Source organism: Drosophila tropicalis, unplaced genomic scaffold (assembly GCF_018151085.1).
Source record: "Drosophila tropicalis isolate 14030-0801.00 unplaced genomic scaffold, ASM1815108v1 contig_859, whole genome shotgun sequence".
In the NCBI taxonomy this organism is placed as follows: Eukaryota; Metazoa; Arthropoda; class Insecta; order Diptera; family Drosophilidae; genus Drosophila; species Drosophila tropicalis.
Genome location: NW_027173353.1, coordinates 7,703,905 through 7,721,952, shown reverse-complemented (window position 1 = coordinate 7,721,952; position 18,048 = coordinate 7,703,905). Strand labels below are relative to the sequence as shown.

General features: G+C 37.8%; 4 protein-coding genes across 19 annotated transcripts in view; 1 reads left to right on the top strand and 3 right to left on the bottom strand.

Annotated features, from left to right (window-relative positions):
- The first annotated feature begins 205 nt into the window (after positions 1 to 205).
- LOC137582973 (uncharacterized) lies at positions 206 to 1,956 on the top strand. The gene has a single exon (XM_068297810.1). The coding sequence runs from the start codon at positions 329 to 331 to the stop codon at positions 1,751 to 1,753; it is 1,425 nt and encodes a 474-aa protein (XP_068153911.1). The 5' UTR covers positions 206 to 328; the 3' UTR covers positions 1,754 to 1,956.
- Positions 1,957 to 2,038: 82 nt separating this feature from the next.
- Positions 2,039 to 3,511, bottom strand: LOC137582976 (uncharacterized). The gene is made up of 3 exons (XM_068297812.1): positions 3,422 to 3,511; positions 2,845 to 3,356; positions 2,039 to 2,688 (listed from the first exon to the last, which is right to left on the bottom strand). The coding sequence occupies exons 2-3, from the start codon at positions 3,314 to 3,316 to the stop codon at positions 2,039 to 2,041; spliced, it is 1,122 nt and encodes a 373-aa protein (XP_068153913.1). The 5' UTR covers positions 3,317 to 3,356; positions 3,422 to 3,511.
- A 2,234-nt stretch (positions 3,512 to 5,745) lies between these two features.
- Positions 5,746 to 12,115, bottom strand: Tm2 (tropomyosin 2). Of its 2 annotated transcripts, none has more exons than XM_068297819.1 (4): positions 12,037 to 12,115; positions 9,217 to 9,863; positions 8,962 to 9,139; positions 5,746 to 6,139 (listed from the first exon to the last, which is right to left on the bottom strand). In XM_068297819.1, the coding sequence occupies exons 2-4, from the start codon at positions 9,808 to 9,810 to the stop codon at positions 6,057 to 6,059; spliced, it is 855 nt and encodes a 284-aa protein (XP_068153920.1). In that variant the 5' UTR covers positions 9,811 to 9,863; positions 12,037 to 12,115; the 3' UTR covers positions 5,746 to 6,056. The 2 variants fall into 2 exon arrangements, with proteins under 2 accessions (XP_068153920.1, XP_068153921.1); XM_068297820.1 differs by lacking the exon at positions 5,746 to 6,139 and adding an exon at positions 8,532 to 8,761.
- Positions 12,116 to 15,426: 3,311 nt separating this feature from the next.
- Positions 15,427 to 18,048, bottom strand: part of Tm1 (tropomyosin 1) — a 29,555-nt gene continuing 26,933 nt past the window's right edge. For 9 of the 15 annotated variants that reach the window (XM_068297785.1, XM_068297783.1, XM_068297784.1 and 6 more), the window contains one exon: positions 15,727 to 16,212. In XM_068297785.1, the coding sequence (XP_068153886.1) occupies positions 16,127 to 16,212 (86 nt within the window). In that variant the 3' untranslated portion in view covers positions 15,727 to 16,126. Of the gene's footprint in view, positions 15,682 to 15,726; positions 16,213 to 16,500; positions 17,442 to 18,048 lie in introns of those variants that run through there. The other 6 variants (XM_068297787.1, XM_068297781.1, XM_068297780.1 and 3 more) reach the window with 2 other exon arrangements.

The following is an 18,048-nucleotide window of genomic DNA, read 5'->3' as shown; positions in this document are numbered from 1 at the left end:
TGTGACCAAACTATTACTGAATGTCTCAGTATTGCCATATTTCACAAATTGGTGTTTATCGATGGCAATGCCATCTCTAGAGAGAAGAACGCGTGAGTAAAACGCGCGAAGCGTTTTAAAACGCGTGAGTAAACCGCTCGAACACTCGATATTTTCTCGCGCTATGGAAAAAACCATCGATATTATCGATGGTGCCATCGATGGTTTTCCCAGCTCTAGCGAGTAATGTTGTTTTGCAAAAAATTAATTTGCAATTTGTGATTTTTATTTAAAAGATACAAATGTAACGCACAATTGTGGTCTAGCCCGCCCACACACATTGTGCATAATGTCGGGTGAATTCAGCGCTAGTCAGTTTGTATCGAGCAATGGCAATCTGAGTGCTAGTGCCAGTTGCTCATCCCGATGGCTAACCGAGGAGGTATTCAAGTTGATTGACATTGTCCAGCGAGATGAGGCCATCTACAATCCACGGCACAAATACTACTTCTGTCGCCCATATGTGGAGAATTTTTGGCGGGAGGTGGATATAAAGCTGGAAAAGAATCCCGGTGCAAGCCTGGCGAAGTGGACAAATTTGCGTATCTCATTTCGACGCGAGTACACCAACTATTTGGAAGAGAAGGTGCCACCATGTTGGTCTTATTTTGATCGTATGTTCTTTCTGCATCCGTATCTACGTAAGAAGCATCAGCAACCCAAATCACTGGATACTCAGGTGCAAGATGCCCTGGCCCATCTCTCCAGTCTATCCAACCGCATGCAGCGAGAGCGCACAGTGGCCATAAGCACCTCCTCGAACTCTAATCCCGGGCATCCAAATACAGCGACCCAACTATCGCCCCAGCCGCAGCAAATGGACAATTATTTGGACTATTTCGATGAAGCTGAACCCAATCAGTCTGAGCTCGATGAAATGATGGACGAAGAGCAGCGAGCACGCTTTCACAATCAGTTGGACAACAATGACATCAAATCAGAATGCGAAGAGCCCGTCGATGATTACGAACAGGATCACGTTCACGATCATGACGAGGATGAAGTGCCGGATCCCGATGATCATCATGACCAAATGCACAAGATGGCAGCCACATCCAGTTCTGCTGCCAGTTCATCAGTATCGGAAATGCAGCGGCGCTATCATCAGCACCAGCATACTCATTCCTCTAATCGCCAGTTGCATGTAAATCGCCTACAGGTCCGAGCATATCAAGAAGAAATGCGCATTCATGGCCGTCCACGGTCACAGGAGCAGCAGAGTAGCTCGGGAACGGTTCCAACGCCCGCACAGGCCCATTCGAACATCTCTTTTGTGCGTCCAACGTTTAGCAAACCCGTGGATATGGTCAGCACAACAACTCACAGTGCCGGAGTTTCTTTACTGGCAGCCTCCTCAGCCTCACACGACTTGGAATTGCCAACGCCATCGAGTGTTGCCGGGAGCATAGCGCCTCCAGCTGGCCTTCAACAACATCGTCATGCTGGACATCATCCAACGCCACAGCAGCAGCAGCAGCCGTTGCTGCGACTGGAGGCAAACAATTCAAGCGCATCAATGCCTAGTTCTGGTGGCAGTGGCGTTGGAGGTGGAGGCGTTGGCAATGTGGTGGAGTTGTGTGACTGCAAAACCGATTCCGATGCCATGTTCCTAATGAGCCTGCTGCCCGATATACAAAAACTAAACGGTCGTGATCGTGGCAAAATAAAAATTGCTTTCCAAAACATCTTGCAGGATTATCTATATCCCGACTAGGCCTGGCCAATAAGCTAACTGAGATCATGATCTCCACCAGCATTCAGATCTGTGTATACATTTTGAACTCATTGAATGAGTTCCAAACTGGATTCCTTTTTACTATTGTTTTGTGTTTTTATTTCACTCCATTTTTTAAAAATGTTTGGAACAATTATTATGTTTATTTATAAATATTGCAATAAATATTTAACAAGAATAAATTCACATGAAAATTTTCGTTATATGGCTAAAAGTTTATATATATTTATATAGAGTTTCTGCCGATCTATCACATGGCATACTCTAATCGAATAGCTTTAGCTCTCGAGTTATTTTCTTGATCTTATTGTCCAGTGTCTTGTCCTCATGCTCACATATATAATAGTGCCTCGAGGTACATTCCTGTCCATAGTAGGCATAGCTATGCTTGCCAGCATTGTAGGATAGGCGGAGGCAGCGACCCTTGCCCTCAATCTGTACTGTGTTGTTGAGTACGTCGCCCGTCTCTTCCTCCTTATGCTCCTCATCGTCACTGTCCACCAGATTGGTTGCTGTGGCATTGTCACCCTTCTCCTTCTGTGACATGGCTATCGATGTGAGATTTGTATTGGGATTCACTGGCTTAGCCGAATTCGACCATATCCACAGGAGACCAGGATTCAGGCCGCCCAACCAATAATCCCGTCCCCTGTGGGCCGGTTGATTTAGCAAATAGGCCATAATCTCCTCATTCTCCGATACCTTCTCGAACTCGGCCAAATGGGCATTGACTGCTTTGCAAGCCGTATTCGCTGTCTTCCAGTTCACCTGCTGATGACTGTTGATGTAATAGCAATTGTCACTTATCCTGGTGAAATTCGTAGGACATGGATCCTTGACTTCCTTCTGATTGTTGCCCGCCATCAAGTAATAGATCAATTGCTCCGTTCGACGTACACGACTTTCCAAATAATCTAAGAAAAGTAGAGAAAAATTGTTAAGCAAATACTTTATCTTGATCATTTGGCCAAAAAGAGTTCAAAAGGATTTATAAGATGGATCCAGACCCCTGGGGCTACTCTCTAGCAGTAATCCTTAGTACTTCATGTGAAGTTACATTCTTGACTCACCAACACGATAGACCAGCTTTTCGATGGCTCCTAGTAGGTATAAATCATTCTCGGAAACAGCTCGGAATGTGGTCGGTTGAGCACCTCCGCCTGGTGTATGCGGATGCGCTGGAGGCTGCAACTGTTGCTGCTGCTGCTGCTGCAGGGGGACAGGACGCAAATGGGATTGGGATTGTGGGGGATTACTAGAGCTAGAACTACCGCCACCAAAACCAAATAATTGCTGCAGGAAACCAGGTTGCTGACGTTGTTGCAACTGTTGTTGTTGTTGCTGCTGCTGCTGGTGCAACATTTGATTGGTCATGGGTCGAAATTGTGGATTCACAATTGGACTTTCTATTGGTTTACGTAAATGTGGCTCCAATTCAACAGCTTCACCTATGCGTCGTGTGATATAAATATTATTGCCAGGTCTCTTATAGGCAGATGAATGATAATTGAGGGGTCCTCCGCCCATCATATCATTGCCCATATAGGGCAAATCTTTAGAGGTCCGTTGACTGCTGCTTTGGCTGTGCGAAAAGGAATTAATTACACTTTACACGGACGATTGATCCCATTTTTGGTGTGCACCCACCTCAAGACATAATCTTCGAGAAATTGCGACCAAATCGGCGTTTCCGTTGATAATGATTCATTGACGTATGATGGCGATGATGACAATGGCTTTTGCATATTTTCACCATCGTTCGCATTGCATAATCCAACAAAAGCCTGGCCCAATAAAACAAAATAAACAATTTGTAGACTCAGGTTTAGCGTCATCGTCGTTGTAGTTGTTGATTTTTTGGCCGGCAACATGACGGCAACAACAACATGAATGTGGGTAATTGTAATTGTTTGCTTGGTTGCACCTTTCCCCCAAAAAAAATAAACGAACTTCAAGTCGAAAATTTGATGCGTTACTTGTTCGTTGTGATCGCAACGAGTTGAAAACTAAAACTGATGTTCAAAACTTTGCGGACCGGGTTGGGCCCGGCTTAAAGACAAAGTTAACGCTGTCATTGCCAATGGCAATGGCCAGAGCTCGATGTGATTGTTGTTGGGGCCGTTGCTGCTGTTAAATTTCTTACGAGAAATGCAAAATTTCACTTTCTCCTTCGACGCTTCGTCGGCGGCTCTTTATACAAAATGTAAGTCATTGGGCTTTGGCTTTTATTTTGCTTGGGTTATTTGTCTATTTGTCTGTCTGCTGGGGCTGCCCACAATTGTTATTGTTAAAACACCTCATCAGGAATCATTAAAAGTGATTTAATTGCTAAAGGGCCTATTGAAATGTGGTAACTACAGTTGTAACTGCCTATAAACATCTTTGATCACAAAGAAATCTCTCGCCAAGTACTATAAAAAAGATTCTTATAATGCAACCAACAAGCTGTGACTTTGGAGAAGTTCATTATAGGAAGGTTCAACTGTTTTTAACAATTTTAACCATAATGTGTTACTTCTTAAGGGAAAAACAAACGCGGATATCTAAAGCTCTGTTTATTCAGACTGTTAAGTTGATATATATTTTCGTTGTACTTTTAAGTAATTCCAAAACACAAATTATCTTTTTAGATGAATGAATTCTCAAATACGTAAAACACGTTAATTCTCTATTAAAAATGAAGTATGTAAGTTGTTGCATCGACAAACAGTCAAGTAGTCAACTTTGGCCTCTTGATACTCTTAACTTATATCCATAAGCTGGCTTTTGTTTTAGCCGATTTTCATAAAAATTGGTGGGCCGATAGATACTGATAAACATGACTAGTGTACCAACTTTGATAACGATACTTCATATATCTTGGGAGAAAACTTTGCTCAAAAGTGGAAGTTGCGAAAGTTATAATAAAACTTAACCTTCCCAGATGCTTTAGGAGTCTACATACTAAATTTAGTAGCACTGGCTTCTATATTCTGCAAGATCTAGTTGTTTGTATATAGATGGATGGCTATTTTAAATCCCCTGTTGATGCTGATCAAGAGTATATGCTTTATGAAGTCGCCAACACTTATTTTTGTTATGAATAAAATGACTATATACTTCTTTTAGTTAAGGTATTTGGAACAACTTATGTAAAACAAATAGAAATGTTAACATTTAATGCATTTCACTTTTCTTTAATCCAAAAAACCAGAAAAAAAAGAAAGGTCCACCAGCATTTTGGCAGATCCCCCTCCCCCATCTTCGCCACACCAGTTAAATGAATCAATTTTCACACTGGGCGGTCTGAGACCGATTGATGATGGCCAAAAACTCGCTGCCCACATTAACCACATGGCTTTGATTGAGTTTGGTTACCCTGAAGAAATATTGATATTTGACTTTCATTTCATTTCATTGAAGATGTTGCAATGAAGGTCTCGATCTCTCTCTCTCTCTCTCTCTCTCGCTCTTTCTGTGGTTATGACGCACTTCAAGTTTGGGCTTTTCGATCTTTGATTTTTGGGGGTTTCCCCAAAGGTCAACACTGCAAACCTGATAATAAGCAAATGACCCTGGGGCCAAATGGAAATGAGTAAATTTTGTGTATTTTCAGCATGAACTCATCTAAAACCAAATATCAAATATCAATATAACATAACATTTTGTTTGTTTTTGTTTTTTTTTTTTTTTTTTTTAAATTTTTTTTATAAATTATTTTATACTTTTTTTTTTTTTTTTGTTGGTGTTGAGGTTTTTCATGTTTTTTACTTTTGTAAATTTATATAGAAATTTATGCAACCATCATTCTTAAGTTTATAATTCAAAGCAATTTTTGTTCTTGTTTCTCTCTCTCTATAACTCTCTCGCTCTCTTTACTCGAAAATTTTTGAAATTTCTTAATATTTTTAAACATGACTTTAAAAATAGAAAAATGTGTGTTTGTTTGTTTCCTTTCTTGTTTGTTGTTGTTGTTTTTTAGGTAGTTCTGCTTTGTTGTTGTTGCTGTTGTTGATCTTGTTGTTGGTGTTATTTATTTATTAGAAATTTATATATTTAAATATAGATAATAAGCTGTTGTTGTTGTTGTTGTATATATACACAATGGATGTTATTCTTGGCATATAGTTTCATATTTCTTTTCATTATTATTATTAATTTTTTTTTTTTGGGTTTGCTTTCAAAATCATTTGTTGTGAGATAATCGTTTACAATAACGTCGAGTTTTAGTTCCACTCCAAAATAAAGGACACCAAGAGATGGAAAGGATGGATCTTCTTGGTCAGATCTGGATCGGATGAACTTAATAGCCAGCCAATTCGGCGAATGTGGAGTCCATCTCGTCGGCCAGAGACTTGTATCTGTCCTTGTTGATGCCCAATTCGTCTAAGGGAAACAAAAAGAAAGAAATTAATATTAATATATTATCGAAATACTTGAAAATGGGGGGCGTGGTTTTGGGGAGGCAAATACAAAAATTAATTCAAAGTGCAATAGAAGTATAAATTATACACTGAAAAATAAAAAATTAAATGTTATTTTGATTAGTTTTAACGCATTTTGGTGTGCAGGCGTAAGGACTCGGGATATTGAATGTAAGCGATCACAATATGGATCATACGAAAATGAAAGAAAGAGACAACTAGAGAGACTACACATGATGATGACGTAAGAGAGCATTTAGAGCAATATTTGTGTGGGAGTAAGAATGACAACAGGATAGCTAGTGAAATCTATCACAATATAGATCATACGAGCATGAAAGAGACAACTAGAGAGCCTGCACGAATAAGGGATAGATAGATAGATATGTATATTGTATTGTTGGGGGATAAGGCAAGATAACAAATTTATTCTTTCATCATGCCACACACACACAGAAAATAAGAAATAAACTCAAATAATTTCAAAATCACCTGTGTTGAAAGCCTATATATATGCTTATATATACAGTGCCGCTCAACTGAATAGGTTTGAAAAATATATCTTCTATTTTTTCTTCTCTCTTTGTTCCTATGGCAGTTTTTCCTTCTCTCTTTTTTGTTTTGAACTCTCATTTGGTTACCCATAATATGACAAAAAAATGTAACGGGTTCTATGCAACGGTAATTCAGAATTTTGCTTTCATCGTGAAATTCGCTGAATGTGTGGTCTATTTTTAGCTCATCTGATTAGGTTTGACAACTTTGACTTCACTTTTTGACTCACTGCGTGATTGAAAACACATAATTTCTTTGGTGTACTTAAATTTAAAGTAATTGCTACCATTTTTTATAAATATGGGTCGCGGAAAATCTTTAACCGATTTTGAAAAAGGTCAAATTAAAGGCTATATTGAATCTGGCCTAAAACATAATGAAATAGGAAAGAAAATTGGTCGAAGCCAAAACGTGGTAAGCAATTTTCTTCGTAATGAAGCAAATTACGGGAAAAAAATGAAAGGAGGAAAAAAATATGCTACAACGGCATCAGAGAGGCGTCTAATCCTTCGAACTGCTTCGAATTCCCACCTCTCTGCCAGTAAAATCAGGGATGAATGCGGTGTAAATGCTAGTTTGGCAACGGTAAAAAGAGTTATTCGGAATGCTAAACACTTAAAGAGATTAAAAATAAAAAAAAAAACCTCCTCTTAATGATGTACGAAAGGAAGCACGACTTCGATTTGCCCGGGATCACATGACTTGGAACAAGGAGTGGAAGGCTGTGGTCTTCTCCGACGAAAAAAAGTTCAATCTCGACGGACCGGACGGCTATAACTATTATTTTCACGATATGAGAAAAGAGGAATGCTTTTTGAGTCGTCATCACTCCTGTAAAGGAGGCGTAATGGTTTGGGGAGCCATATCGTTCTATGGAACTTGTGAGCTGCAGTTTGTTTCATCAAAGATGAATGCGAATGTCTACAAGACTGTGCTCCAAAAGGCTTTTCCCCAGTTTTCCGAAATTTTTGGACCTATTCAATGGACATACCAACAAGACAACGCCCCTATCCATACAGCCCGGGTGACAAAACAGTGGATTAAGGACCAGAATGTCAACTTGCTCGAGTGGCCGCCATACTCCCCAGACATAAATATTATAGAAAACATTTGGGGACTTTTATCCAGGAGAGTGTATGAAGGGGGAAGACAATTTCAAGACTCGGCGACCCTGGTTGAAGCGATCAAAAAAGCCTGGTCAACTATTTCACTGAGTGAAATTGAAAAATATTACGATTCCTTATCAACTCGAATGTTTGAAATAATTATGAATAAGGGTGGTCATACCAAATATTAAATAATGCAGAAATAGTGTCTTTTATTATTTAAGTTAGCAAGTGCCATGAAATATTGCTGTGAATAATTTTTTTTTATGGTTTTGTTGGTCAAACCTATTCACTTGAGCCAAAAAAAGTGTAGATTTTCAGTTATGTTTTTGAAAATATAATAAAAAAAATTTAAAAACCGAACCCAAAAGAAAAAAAAACGTTTGTATTTTATAAATAATTAATTGTTTCACTTAACAAAAATTATTTGGTTCAAATCCGAGTCCTCGTTATAAAGATATTAAGTTCTAAGTTTAAAAATTAAGTCAAACCTATTCAGTTGAGCGGCACTGTAACTACAGTTGGCTCTTTTACTCAATTTGTTTTTCTTTTTACAGCGTTGCAATTGTTGGCATGGACTAAACAAATTATTTACAGTGTAGAAATTTGTTTCAAAGGGGAATTACATTTTGAGTCGACTGTATAAGTGTGTGTGTGTTTGCGTGTGCATGTGTGTGTGTGTGTGAGTTGGGCTTTGGGGTTAGAGCAATTTTATATACGGCAGGATATATATATATACATATATATATGGTAAGTAAGTGTAGTAAATTTTGTTGTAGTTTTTCGAATTTTTTTGTTTGTTTTTTTTTTGGTAGTTTTTTTTTTGGTTTTTTTTTAGTTTTAATATCCAGTAAGTTCAGCAAATGTCTGGTCCAAATCATCGCAGATTGCTTTGTATTTTTCTTTCTCATGGAAGAGACGGTCTGCAAGAAGCATTATTGTTTATATTACATTTGGTTTAATTGAAAAAAGCAGAGAATAAAAAATAATTATATGTCTAATACTGCAACATTGGCATTAGTTGAAGCTGGTTTTTTTGATTGGATCTTATATACAATATCTGAACACACGATTCAGAATACGATAAAGATAGAGAGAGATATAGTTGGGTAGTTAGTCTCACCTTCTAGCCTGTCGACCTCCTTCTGCAGACGCTTCACTTGCTTCTCGGCATGTTCGGCGCGCTGTTCGGCTTCCTTCAACTTGATGGACAAGGTCTTCATTTCACGCTTGAATTCCTCAACACGCTGGTTGGCCTTCTCCTCGGACACTTCCAGGGATTTCAGAGAGTTACCGACAACCTTAATAATGTGGGGGGATAAATTTCCAATTATTATCAATTTCATTTGATTCAATTTGCATTTTCAATCTGGCGCACCTTCAATTCTTCTTCCAGCTCCATGATCTTGGACTCGCCCGAACGGACACGATCCTCAGCAACTTCGAGCTCATCTTCAACGAAGGCCAGCTTGCGGGACACTTCATCGGATTTGGTATCGGCATCCTCAGCCAGCATGCGAGCTTCCTTCAATTGGTTGGTCAACTGATCCATACGCTCCTCATCCTGTTGGGAACGGTTCTCCAATACTTTGCACATACGGTTGTTCTCATCAGCCGATTGTGTGGCCTCCAACAGCTTCTGTTGTGCGGTGGTTGAGCGTTCCTCCGACTTTTCCAAATCCTCTTCAATCTGTTGCACCTTACGGTTCAAGGTGGCGACCTCGGATTCCGTGGCGGTCAACAATTTCTCCTTCTCCTCCAGCTCGGTGTTGGCCTTCTCCAATTGTTCCTTGGATGTTACCAAATCGACCTCAACCTGGACCAATTTCTTTTCCAGATCGCGCACCTCCTCATTGAGTTTATCGGCGCGGGAGTTGGCATCCTTGGCTTGATTTTCACAGGTATCTGCCTTATCAATGGCATTATCCTTCTCAAGCTTCATCGCTTGCATCTTCTTCTTGATGGCGTCCATGGTGTTTGTGTTTGTTCTTTAAGCTTAGAAGGGAAGAAAACTGGAAAAAAGCACTGCAATTAAAAAAAAAAAGGATGGTTTAAAAAACTTTGAAAACTATCAAAAACATATTTAAGGGGTATTTTAGTAACCTTAAGATATTAATGCTTAAAACACTTTCGATAAACTAATATACGAATTCTTCTTCAGTTTTTCTTTATTGAATTAGAATTTATAATTGAAGACAAAAGAAAACTGCTTAAGTATTAAGTATTTAAGTAAGTAAAAGTAATTTGAATTTCAATTACTTTCCCCTCACTTTGATATTAACCTAGTTTCTCTTAGCTGTTAGTGATATTTCATTTGACACCTTCAATGGCTTTGGACCACTTTGTAGACTTTGTCAGCTCATAAAAAATGCAATTGAAATTTGTTTACTTCAAGCAATTTCCTCCCCCGTCAAACACAAGTATCTATATACCTCTATACGATAGATATATACATATGTATCTCGGGCAACGATATATATCTGTCTATATATATGCTATATGTATCTCTTGAACGAAATCCAAAAAGCTAAATGTAAACATGAGAATTTTGACGCCCACTGTGAATGAGTTCAAAACGAACTAGACTCTCTCCATAAGAATTTTTTTTGTGTTCTTCTTGTTGAAAAAAGTTTAAAAATACATTTTGAATGTGAAAAATATCCAGTCCACAAACACACACCTACGCACACACATTTATATAGATGTATATATATATGTTGTCCATTGGGGTCGATTTATGGACATTTTTGCTAAATGTAATTCTAGAATTCACATTCACATTTGATCATGTATCATATCTATATAGATAACATATATGTATGTAGATTGCAATTTCAAAAGTTTTCAATACTTTTTCTTTTGGGGTCACTTATATGTAAGTATTGGTATATATGTATATGTAAAAGGTATGTGTGTTTGTGGAAGGGGGAAAGGTGGGTGGTTTATTATAATCTTAAATGTGGGACAAAGTCATTTAGTATCTTTACTGTATCTTTGATATATGAATTAAAGAGAAAGTCCTACATGTTTCCTCATTGATTTTAATCAAGATCTTTTGGAATTCCTTCTTCTTCAGTGCCTATATATGTATGTATATATTCAAAATGAACTTTTCATTATTAGAAGCAAGATCATATACTGTAAATTATATATATTTTCTCATTCCCTCAATATATCTTTGTCTTTTATAAGGGGGGGGGCAGGAAATATTCAAAGATAAATATATATGTATATAGAAGTACATTCCATTTGGCCTTCGCACATCATTCATAAATGGCAAGAAAATACGATTTCAAAATGTTGGCCATTTGGCTGTGTCTGTGTGTGGGTGTTAGCCATATATATATATATATATATCTGTTAGATACATACACAAGTCTGCTCTCTATATGATTGCTCAATCTCAATAATATTTTCCAAAAACAAAATATATATCCAAGGATAAATTTGCCCATGGCGACGTCAGAAAAAGATCATGAAAGCTAAAGAAAGCTTTTTCGTCTAAGTTTTCAAATAAAGTTAAAAATAAAATGCCTTCACACACACACACACATACATCTATATGTATGTGTGCGAGAGATGGGCAGGTGTCTGTCTATAGTTAATTTTATATAGAACAAAAATATTTGAGAAAAAGCCAATGAGAAATGCTGTGAAAATTGTGCGTGAGTATGCATATGTGTGTGTGTGAGTGAGTATAGAGCTTTTCATATATATATATATATGTACGTGCAAATTTTCCGACACACACACACACAGCTAGATTATTTGATTTGGTATTAGTAGCCCGTCAGATTTAGTTACAAAATTCCTTATAAGCAAATTTTGTATTTCTTTTTTTTTTTTAACACTGAATAAAGTTATTTATCATTTTCAAAAGATTTTCTTTTCCAAGATTTTTTGGAACACTTTTGTATCTCACATTCTAGACTTTTTGAAAAAGAATTTCAAAAATTATTTTAAGCACTGAATAGAACTTATGGGACACAGTTTTATTTTGTAATTTTCTCTTTTTTGTTTTTGGAAAATTTTACCCCATGCATTTTGCATGCACTTTTTGCACTTTATCAGTTCATATATTTGATTACTCTGCTTTTGATATGAAAATTTCAAATATTTTTTTTTGATTTTTGAAATTTTCTTTTCAGTTTTTAGTTAGAAGGAAATCCTGGGCAGCAGCCGTTGGCCGTAGACTAACCTTAGCGTTTCAAACACACTATACGCTGTCGAAACCCCGAGAACACTGATGCTGACCGAATCGTCTATCCCAGAAAAAAGCGACCCCAACGCGCAGACACACACACACACGCACACCTATGAGATCATGTATATATATGTATATCTGAAAGCAACACCAACGCAAGATTGAATAATTTTTGAAAAACAAAAGAAACAAAAACAAAAATTTCCCATTAATATTATCAAGTGGAAAAGCGCTTTCGCAATTTTCCCCAAGAGAGATCAACATATTTCCCTAAGAAAATTTCCCCCAAGAAATTGTGTCTGTGTATGTGTGTGTGGATCCTCTCACCAAATCATATCCACCTATACATATGTATCTCTTAGCTTCTTAATGTATCTCAATCTGTGTCTATAGATTTTCTTGGTTTTTTTTTTTTTTTTTGCTGCCTGCATTTTTCTTTTTATGCTTGTCTCATTTTTTTAACTCGCACATAATTTTCATTGTGTGTTTGGCTTGCGTATCTGTATCCATTAGATATGCAACTAAAAATAGCACATAAATGTAAGATACGCCAGATACACGTATCTACAAGATGAAAATCTATTTTCATTTAGGCAAATATTGAGAAATATATTGTGAAGAAGAGTTCCTCTTGGTGTTTTCTTCTGTTGCCAAAAGGTGAAGGCGTATTTCCTCGAGATCAGCTAAAGATTCAACCGATTCTTATGGATCATTAATATATGTATTCGATTCGGTGCATAAATTAAAGCAAACTTTAATGGAGGAAAAACTTAAATAGCAATTATTTAGTATAGATAGATCAGCATCTGCACCTGCAATGAAAGGGAAACATCTGCTTATCCTTACCACGCCCATTAGAAAACGTTATACTTAAATTAAGAAGGGAATACAATGGAATATAAAGAAAATATAAGAAGTACCTACATACATATGTATATCAGAAAAGATCTTTCTTTTTTCTGGCATTGGTATTGATTATATTCCCGACTGTCCGGCTGTGGGCCGGTTCTCCAAAGGCCAAATCGTCATAGCCAATTATTTTTTTACAGCTAAAAATGGGGTTACATAAAAGACATTTGGTGACATGTGTGAAAATCTGTGGCCCAGCTTTTGGGCCATATATTGTATTGGTTTAAACATGCAAACTCTTATTAAACATTCTATTCAATCCAATTTCCAAATGACTGGACCACTTATTGTTAAACAATTAATGTTCCGCGGACTGCATGATGCTAAAATTAATATGCTTTATTTGGAAAGAAGTTGGGAAAGGAATCTAGCTTTCCAATGACATATTACATCACTTATTTGATACTCCTGATACTCTTCCTTAACAACCTTAAGACCCAGAAGTTTACTTTTATCAAGCCGAAATGTCCCTGTCAATAAATGTATACGGATATGACACACATCTTTAAAGCGAAAGTGGAACACCTTTGGAAATTCGAAATGATCGGTCATGCATTTGTAACTTTTATTCAAAATATTTTCAAGGCTATTGCTGAATTTTAAATGTCCTAGCTAAATTTGATTGCTTATATTTTTAATTGAAATCAAAAACATAAAAGTGTAAACCAAAAAAGATTGGACTTAGTTTTTGGCATAAAAATTAAGTGGCAACAATTTTTATGCCAGTAGAGGTTCTAAGAGAAAATAATGACTTGACTTTTTTCAAGTGGCCAAAATAAGTAAGTCTAAGGATCTAAGGGTTTTAGGGAACTTAACTCCTAAAGTTTGAAGTAGTCACATTCATTATTTCACACAATACTCAATGGAGGAACACGGCTTCTTTTTCATATGCGAGATCCATTAAACTAGAGGACACTTTGGATATTTGGAGTTTTCGATAATAATTCTTTAATAATTTACATCGAAGGCTTTCCAAAGTCTCTTAAATGGATTGATTTGTTCTTGGATATAACAAAATTTGAGGATCACTCAATTACATATCGTATATTGCAATAGAAGCTAATTACCATCTCACAATACTTAATGTATTCGTTTTTTTGTTGCATACTTCAAGGAATTCTTGACTTTATAATTCCTTGGATATTAAGAAACTACTTAATATCCTGATCTAAACATTTTTATAAGTATATTGTGCAAATTTGGTCAATCTTTTGTATAAAACCATATCTTTAGGTTCCTGAATAATCTTCAATATAAGATCCCAACCACTAAAATCGGATTGAAGTTTACTTTTAAAGTACAATCTTTTGAAATTCATCTGGCATTTCGCTTCTATCTCAAGGCCACTGATCGAACTTGTAAAAAAAGACAATTTGGATTGCAGAAACGCATTGCTAAGAATATTTGTAAATTGATCCCTTGCTAAAATACAATATAAATAAAGAATCAAATATGAAATTTGATTTAGAGGAACTTTACTCCCCTAAAAGTAGGCAATAATCATAACCTATACACAAAAATGTGGATTTTGGTATTGTAGGCATCGCCAATCTTTTTATATAAGTATATAAAAGGTATAATAATTTTGATCAAAGGTGTGCCATGTCCGTCCGTTCTTTTGGATCGAAGCGATCTCCTCCTAGAGCGTAAGAGCTATAGAGCTAAAATTTGGTTTCGCTTCTTTTAGTTCCAATTCCCAACTAGTTTTAGCGTTCCAGACATGGCTTTAGCATAGTCTTCTGATGATAAAACTAGATGGTTCTGCTCAACTTTTTTGGTGTTGCCTTTAAAATAGTTTTTTTTTTTTAAGAGTTGTGACCCAAATATAAGGATTTAATGATTCTTATTTAATTCCTGTAACCGTTAAATCAAGAAAAATTAAAGACAATTGTTTGTTCAAATGTTATATGCAAAAGAGTTTTCAGTTTTATTTGTTTTATCATAAAAATATATGTATATTATTAAATAATCGCGCAATGATTGAGAAAATGAATGCTTTACATACATTATAAAAATTTGCTTGTATTTTTTGGTTTTGTTTTTTTTTTTTTTTTACAAAAGCTATTCCCTTTTTTTCAACATTAATATAATATTTGAATCTCATACAAAGGCCATAGAGAAAGTTCTATACTAGATCAAACTTGCAAGCGAATATCAATTAACAAAATGAATTGAGTGAAAATCAAATTAGGGATCAAGCGATTTATATTTAAGTTATATTGACTGGTGGGTTTAGAAATTCTTATTGTGCATACTGAGCTATGTAAATGGAATGTTACAATTAGGTATATATATTTTAGATTTACTTTCTATTTGAAGCCGGAATTAATATGATTTCGAAATAAAGATTAGGCAGTTTTATGTTTTCATTTAACATTTACACACAACTTGAATTAATGCTTCAGTTTTCATTCATTTACATAGATTGCTAATAAAAAATTTACTTTAATTTAACAATATTTTCTTGTGTCTCTGTGTGTGTGTGTGTGTGTGTGTGTGTGTGTGGAATGTTTGTGTTTTTACTAAGAAGAGTTGTTAAAATTATTCACTTTGGACATATAAATGACTTCCTGCAGACTTCCTTCTTTCATCATCTATCCATGTCCCGTCATGGTCATCATCTTCATGATCTTCCCGTGCATCGCAGAACTCCTTAGTAATTGTTTAGATCGGCATATTCCAGCTCCTGGGCAATTGTTTTGTACTTTTCCTTACCTTTGCTAACCTCATCTATGGATTGGCAGTGAAATGGAATTTAAAGAGATTTAAAAAAGGTATTTTTTTAGACATTTTTTTACTTTATTGCAAATATTTAGTTAGGATTTTCTTTTTTTCTTTCAATTAAATAAAATCGTTGAGTTAAACAAATACACAATGCGATTGTCACATGACTTTAATGCTGCGGTCAAAATCAAATCAACTCAAAATCAAAATCACAAAAAAAAAAAAATATAAATCTACACACAAAAAAAAATATCGAATGATATATCTCAAAAGGCTACAGATACAATACGCCTACAGGAAAGAATATATCTAAGTTTATATACGATATATAAAGTTGTGCAGTAAATTTTTTGTTGTGTTCGATGGGTGTTGGGGTGAAGAGTGAGGGGGGTGAGAGATTCTCTGTTGACCGAGCTTGTAGGCGCGCGGGATACCAGTGGGGCGGCAAAGCTTATTCCTTGAGAATGAGCTCCACGAAGGCAGTATCGAGATCGTCGCCAATATCCTTGTAACGCTCCTTCTCCAGAACAAGGTCGTCTGAGGTTGTGAAGTAAAAGAAAATCATAAAACACAAAGGAAAAATTAATAAAAATGAAAATCAAATGAAAGAATACATAAACAAATAACAAGACCTTTCCCAAGGACATAGACACACACAAGATCCTAGACATAATCACTTTGTATACTCATAATAATTACCTCACTTTGAAAAGGATTAGCAAAAGGACAGCAGCAAAGGCCACAGGACGCTTCAGTGGCTCTAGCTATTAAATGCAAAAATCATAAAACTTAAAAAGAAAAAAAAAACAGTAGAAACAAAGCGCATTTTGGTTTTTTGCAATGCTTTATAGTTAATATTTTTTTATCCGATTTTAGAACGTGCATTTAAAAAATTAAATCATTATAAAAAGCGGGGCAGCATTTGATAGCAATTGTTGTGTCTCTTATTTGGCGCAGCAGAAATGAGAAAATGATGGAAAAGTGGGTCCGGGCGGCCCAGGCTTAGGCCGGTGGGGCTTCGGCCTCAGCTGGAGCAGCCTCAGCAGGAGCAGCCTCTGCAGGTGGTGCCTCAGCAGCGGGTGGTGCAGTTTCTCCTTCAGCTGAAGGGACAGGTTCAGCAGCAGCGGCTGGTGGAGCTTCTGCTTCAGCTGCAGGGGCAGGTTCAGCAGCAGCGGCTGGCGCTTCCCCTTCGACTGGTGGGGGAGCAGCTCCCTCAGCTGGTGGAGGAGCAGCTCCATCAGCTGGTGGTGGAGCAGCTCCCTCGGCCGCCGGAGCAGCACCCTCAGCTGCCGGAGCCGCTTCTCCTTCAACAACTGGAGCTGGCTCTGGCTCAGAGCCGGGTGGTGGTGGCTCATAGTTCTTAACATATGGCACTTCAGCGCCCTCTGGTGGCAAATCGATCGAGTACTCGAATGGTGGTGGCGGTGGTGGTGGTGGTGTTGGCTCCTTTGGTGGTGGTGTCGGTTCCTTTTCAGCACCCGGTGCACCTGGCTCTCCGGGAGCACCTTCAGCACCCTCCGCACCTTCTCCACCCTCGCCGGCAGCAGCTGCCGCTGCAGCAGCCTCGGCAGCGGCCGCTTCGGCCTCGGCTCTCGCCGCTTCCATGGCTGCCAATTCCTCGGGCGTTGGTGTTGGCAATTTGGGCGTCGGTGGTTTGGGATTACGCGGATTCCAGAATGGTTCCAGGCCCACAATCAAGTCCACAAAGGCCTCGTCGAGACTGTCGCTGACAAGGCAGTAGCGTTCTTTTTCAACAATTAGATCGTCTGATAGTCGATCGGATCGAAACAAATATTGGGTAAAAAGCAATAAAAGTGATGGAGCGAAGGAGCGAGCGAGCGATAGAGAGAAAAGAAGATAGCATGTGTGAAAAATAAAAAGATATTAAAGAAATAAAGCGTGTAAAAGAAACGAAAAAATCATACTAAAAATGTGAAACTAAAGTTTAAGAAGATAAAGCCGGAGCAGGGCATTTATTTTGAGTGGAACGAACAAATGTTAGTGAGGAGAGTGGAGACGGGGCGAAACACATGGAGCGAAAGATCGACGGCCACAAAATGAAGTTCAAATTTTAGGCCTGAGGGGCAGCCTCAGCGGCTGGCGGAGCCTCAGCGGCTGGTGGAGCCTCAGCGTTTGGCGCAGCCTCTGCGGTTGCAGGAGCCGCCTCTTCTGTGTTTGCTGGTGGAGCATCAGCAGCAACAGCTTCAGCTGGAGGAGCCTCTCCGGTTGGAGGTACTGCAGCATCGGCAGGAGTTTCAGTTGTGGGAGCGGCTGCCACCGCTTCTCCTCCCTCAGTTGCAGCGGCTGGAGCACTCTCTGGTGGCGGCTCTTCACCCTCAGGCACAGTTGGCAAGGATGCTAGCACATCGGCCG

Coding starts and splice junctions, on each gene's coding strand:
- LOC137582973 (XM_068297810.1), top strand. CDS start 329: ATGTCGGGTGAATTCAGCGCTAGTCAGTTTGTATCGAGCAATGGCAAT.
- LOC137582976 (XM_068297812.1), bottom strand. CDS start 3,316: ATGGGCAATGATATGATGGGCGGAGGACCCCTCAATTATCATTCATCT. Junction 2,689..2,844: donor AAAGCTGGTCTATCGTGTTG/GTGAGTCAAGAA, acceptor TACTTTTCTTAG/ATTATTTGGAAAGTCGTGTA.
- Tm2 (XM_068297819.1), bottom strand. CDS start 9,810: ATGGACGCCATCAAGAAGAAGATGCAAGCGATGAAGCTTGAGAAGGAT. Junction 9,140..9,216: donor AGCTGGAAGAAGAATTGAAG/GTGCGCCAGATT, acceptor CACATTATTAAG/GTTGTCGGTAACTCTCTGAA. Junction 6,140..8,961: donor GGAGGTCGACAGGCTAGAAG/GTGAGACTAACT, acceptor TGTTTCCCTTAG/ACGAATTGGGCATCAACAAG.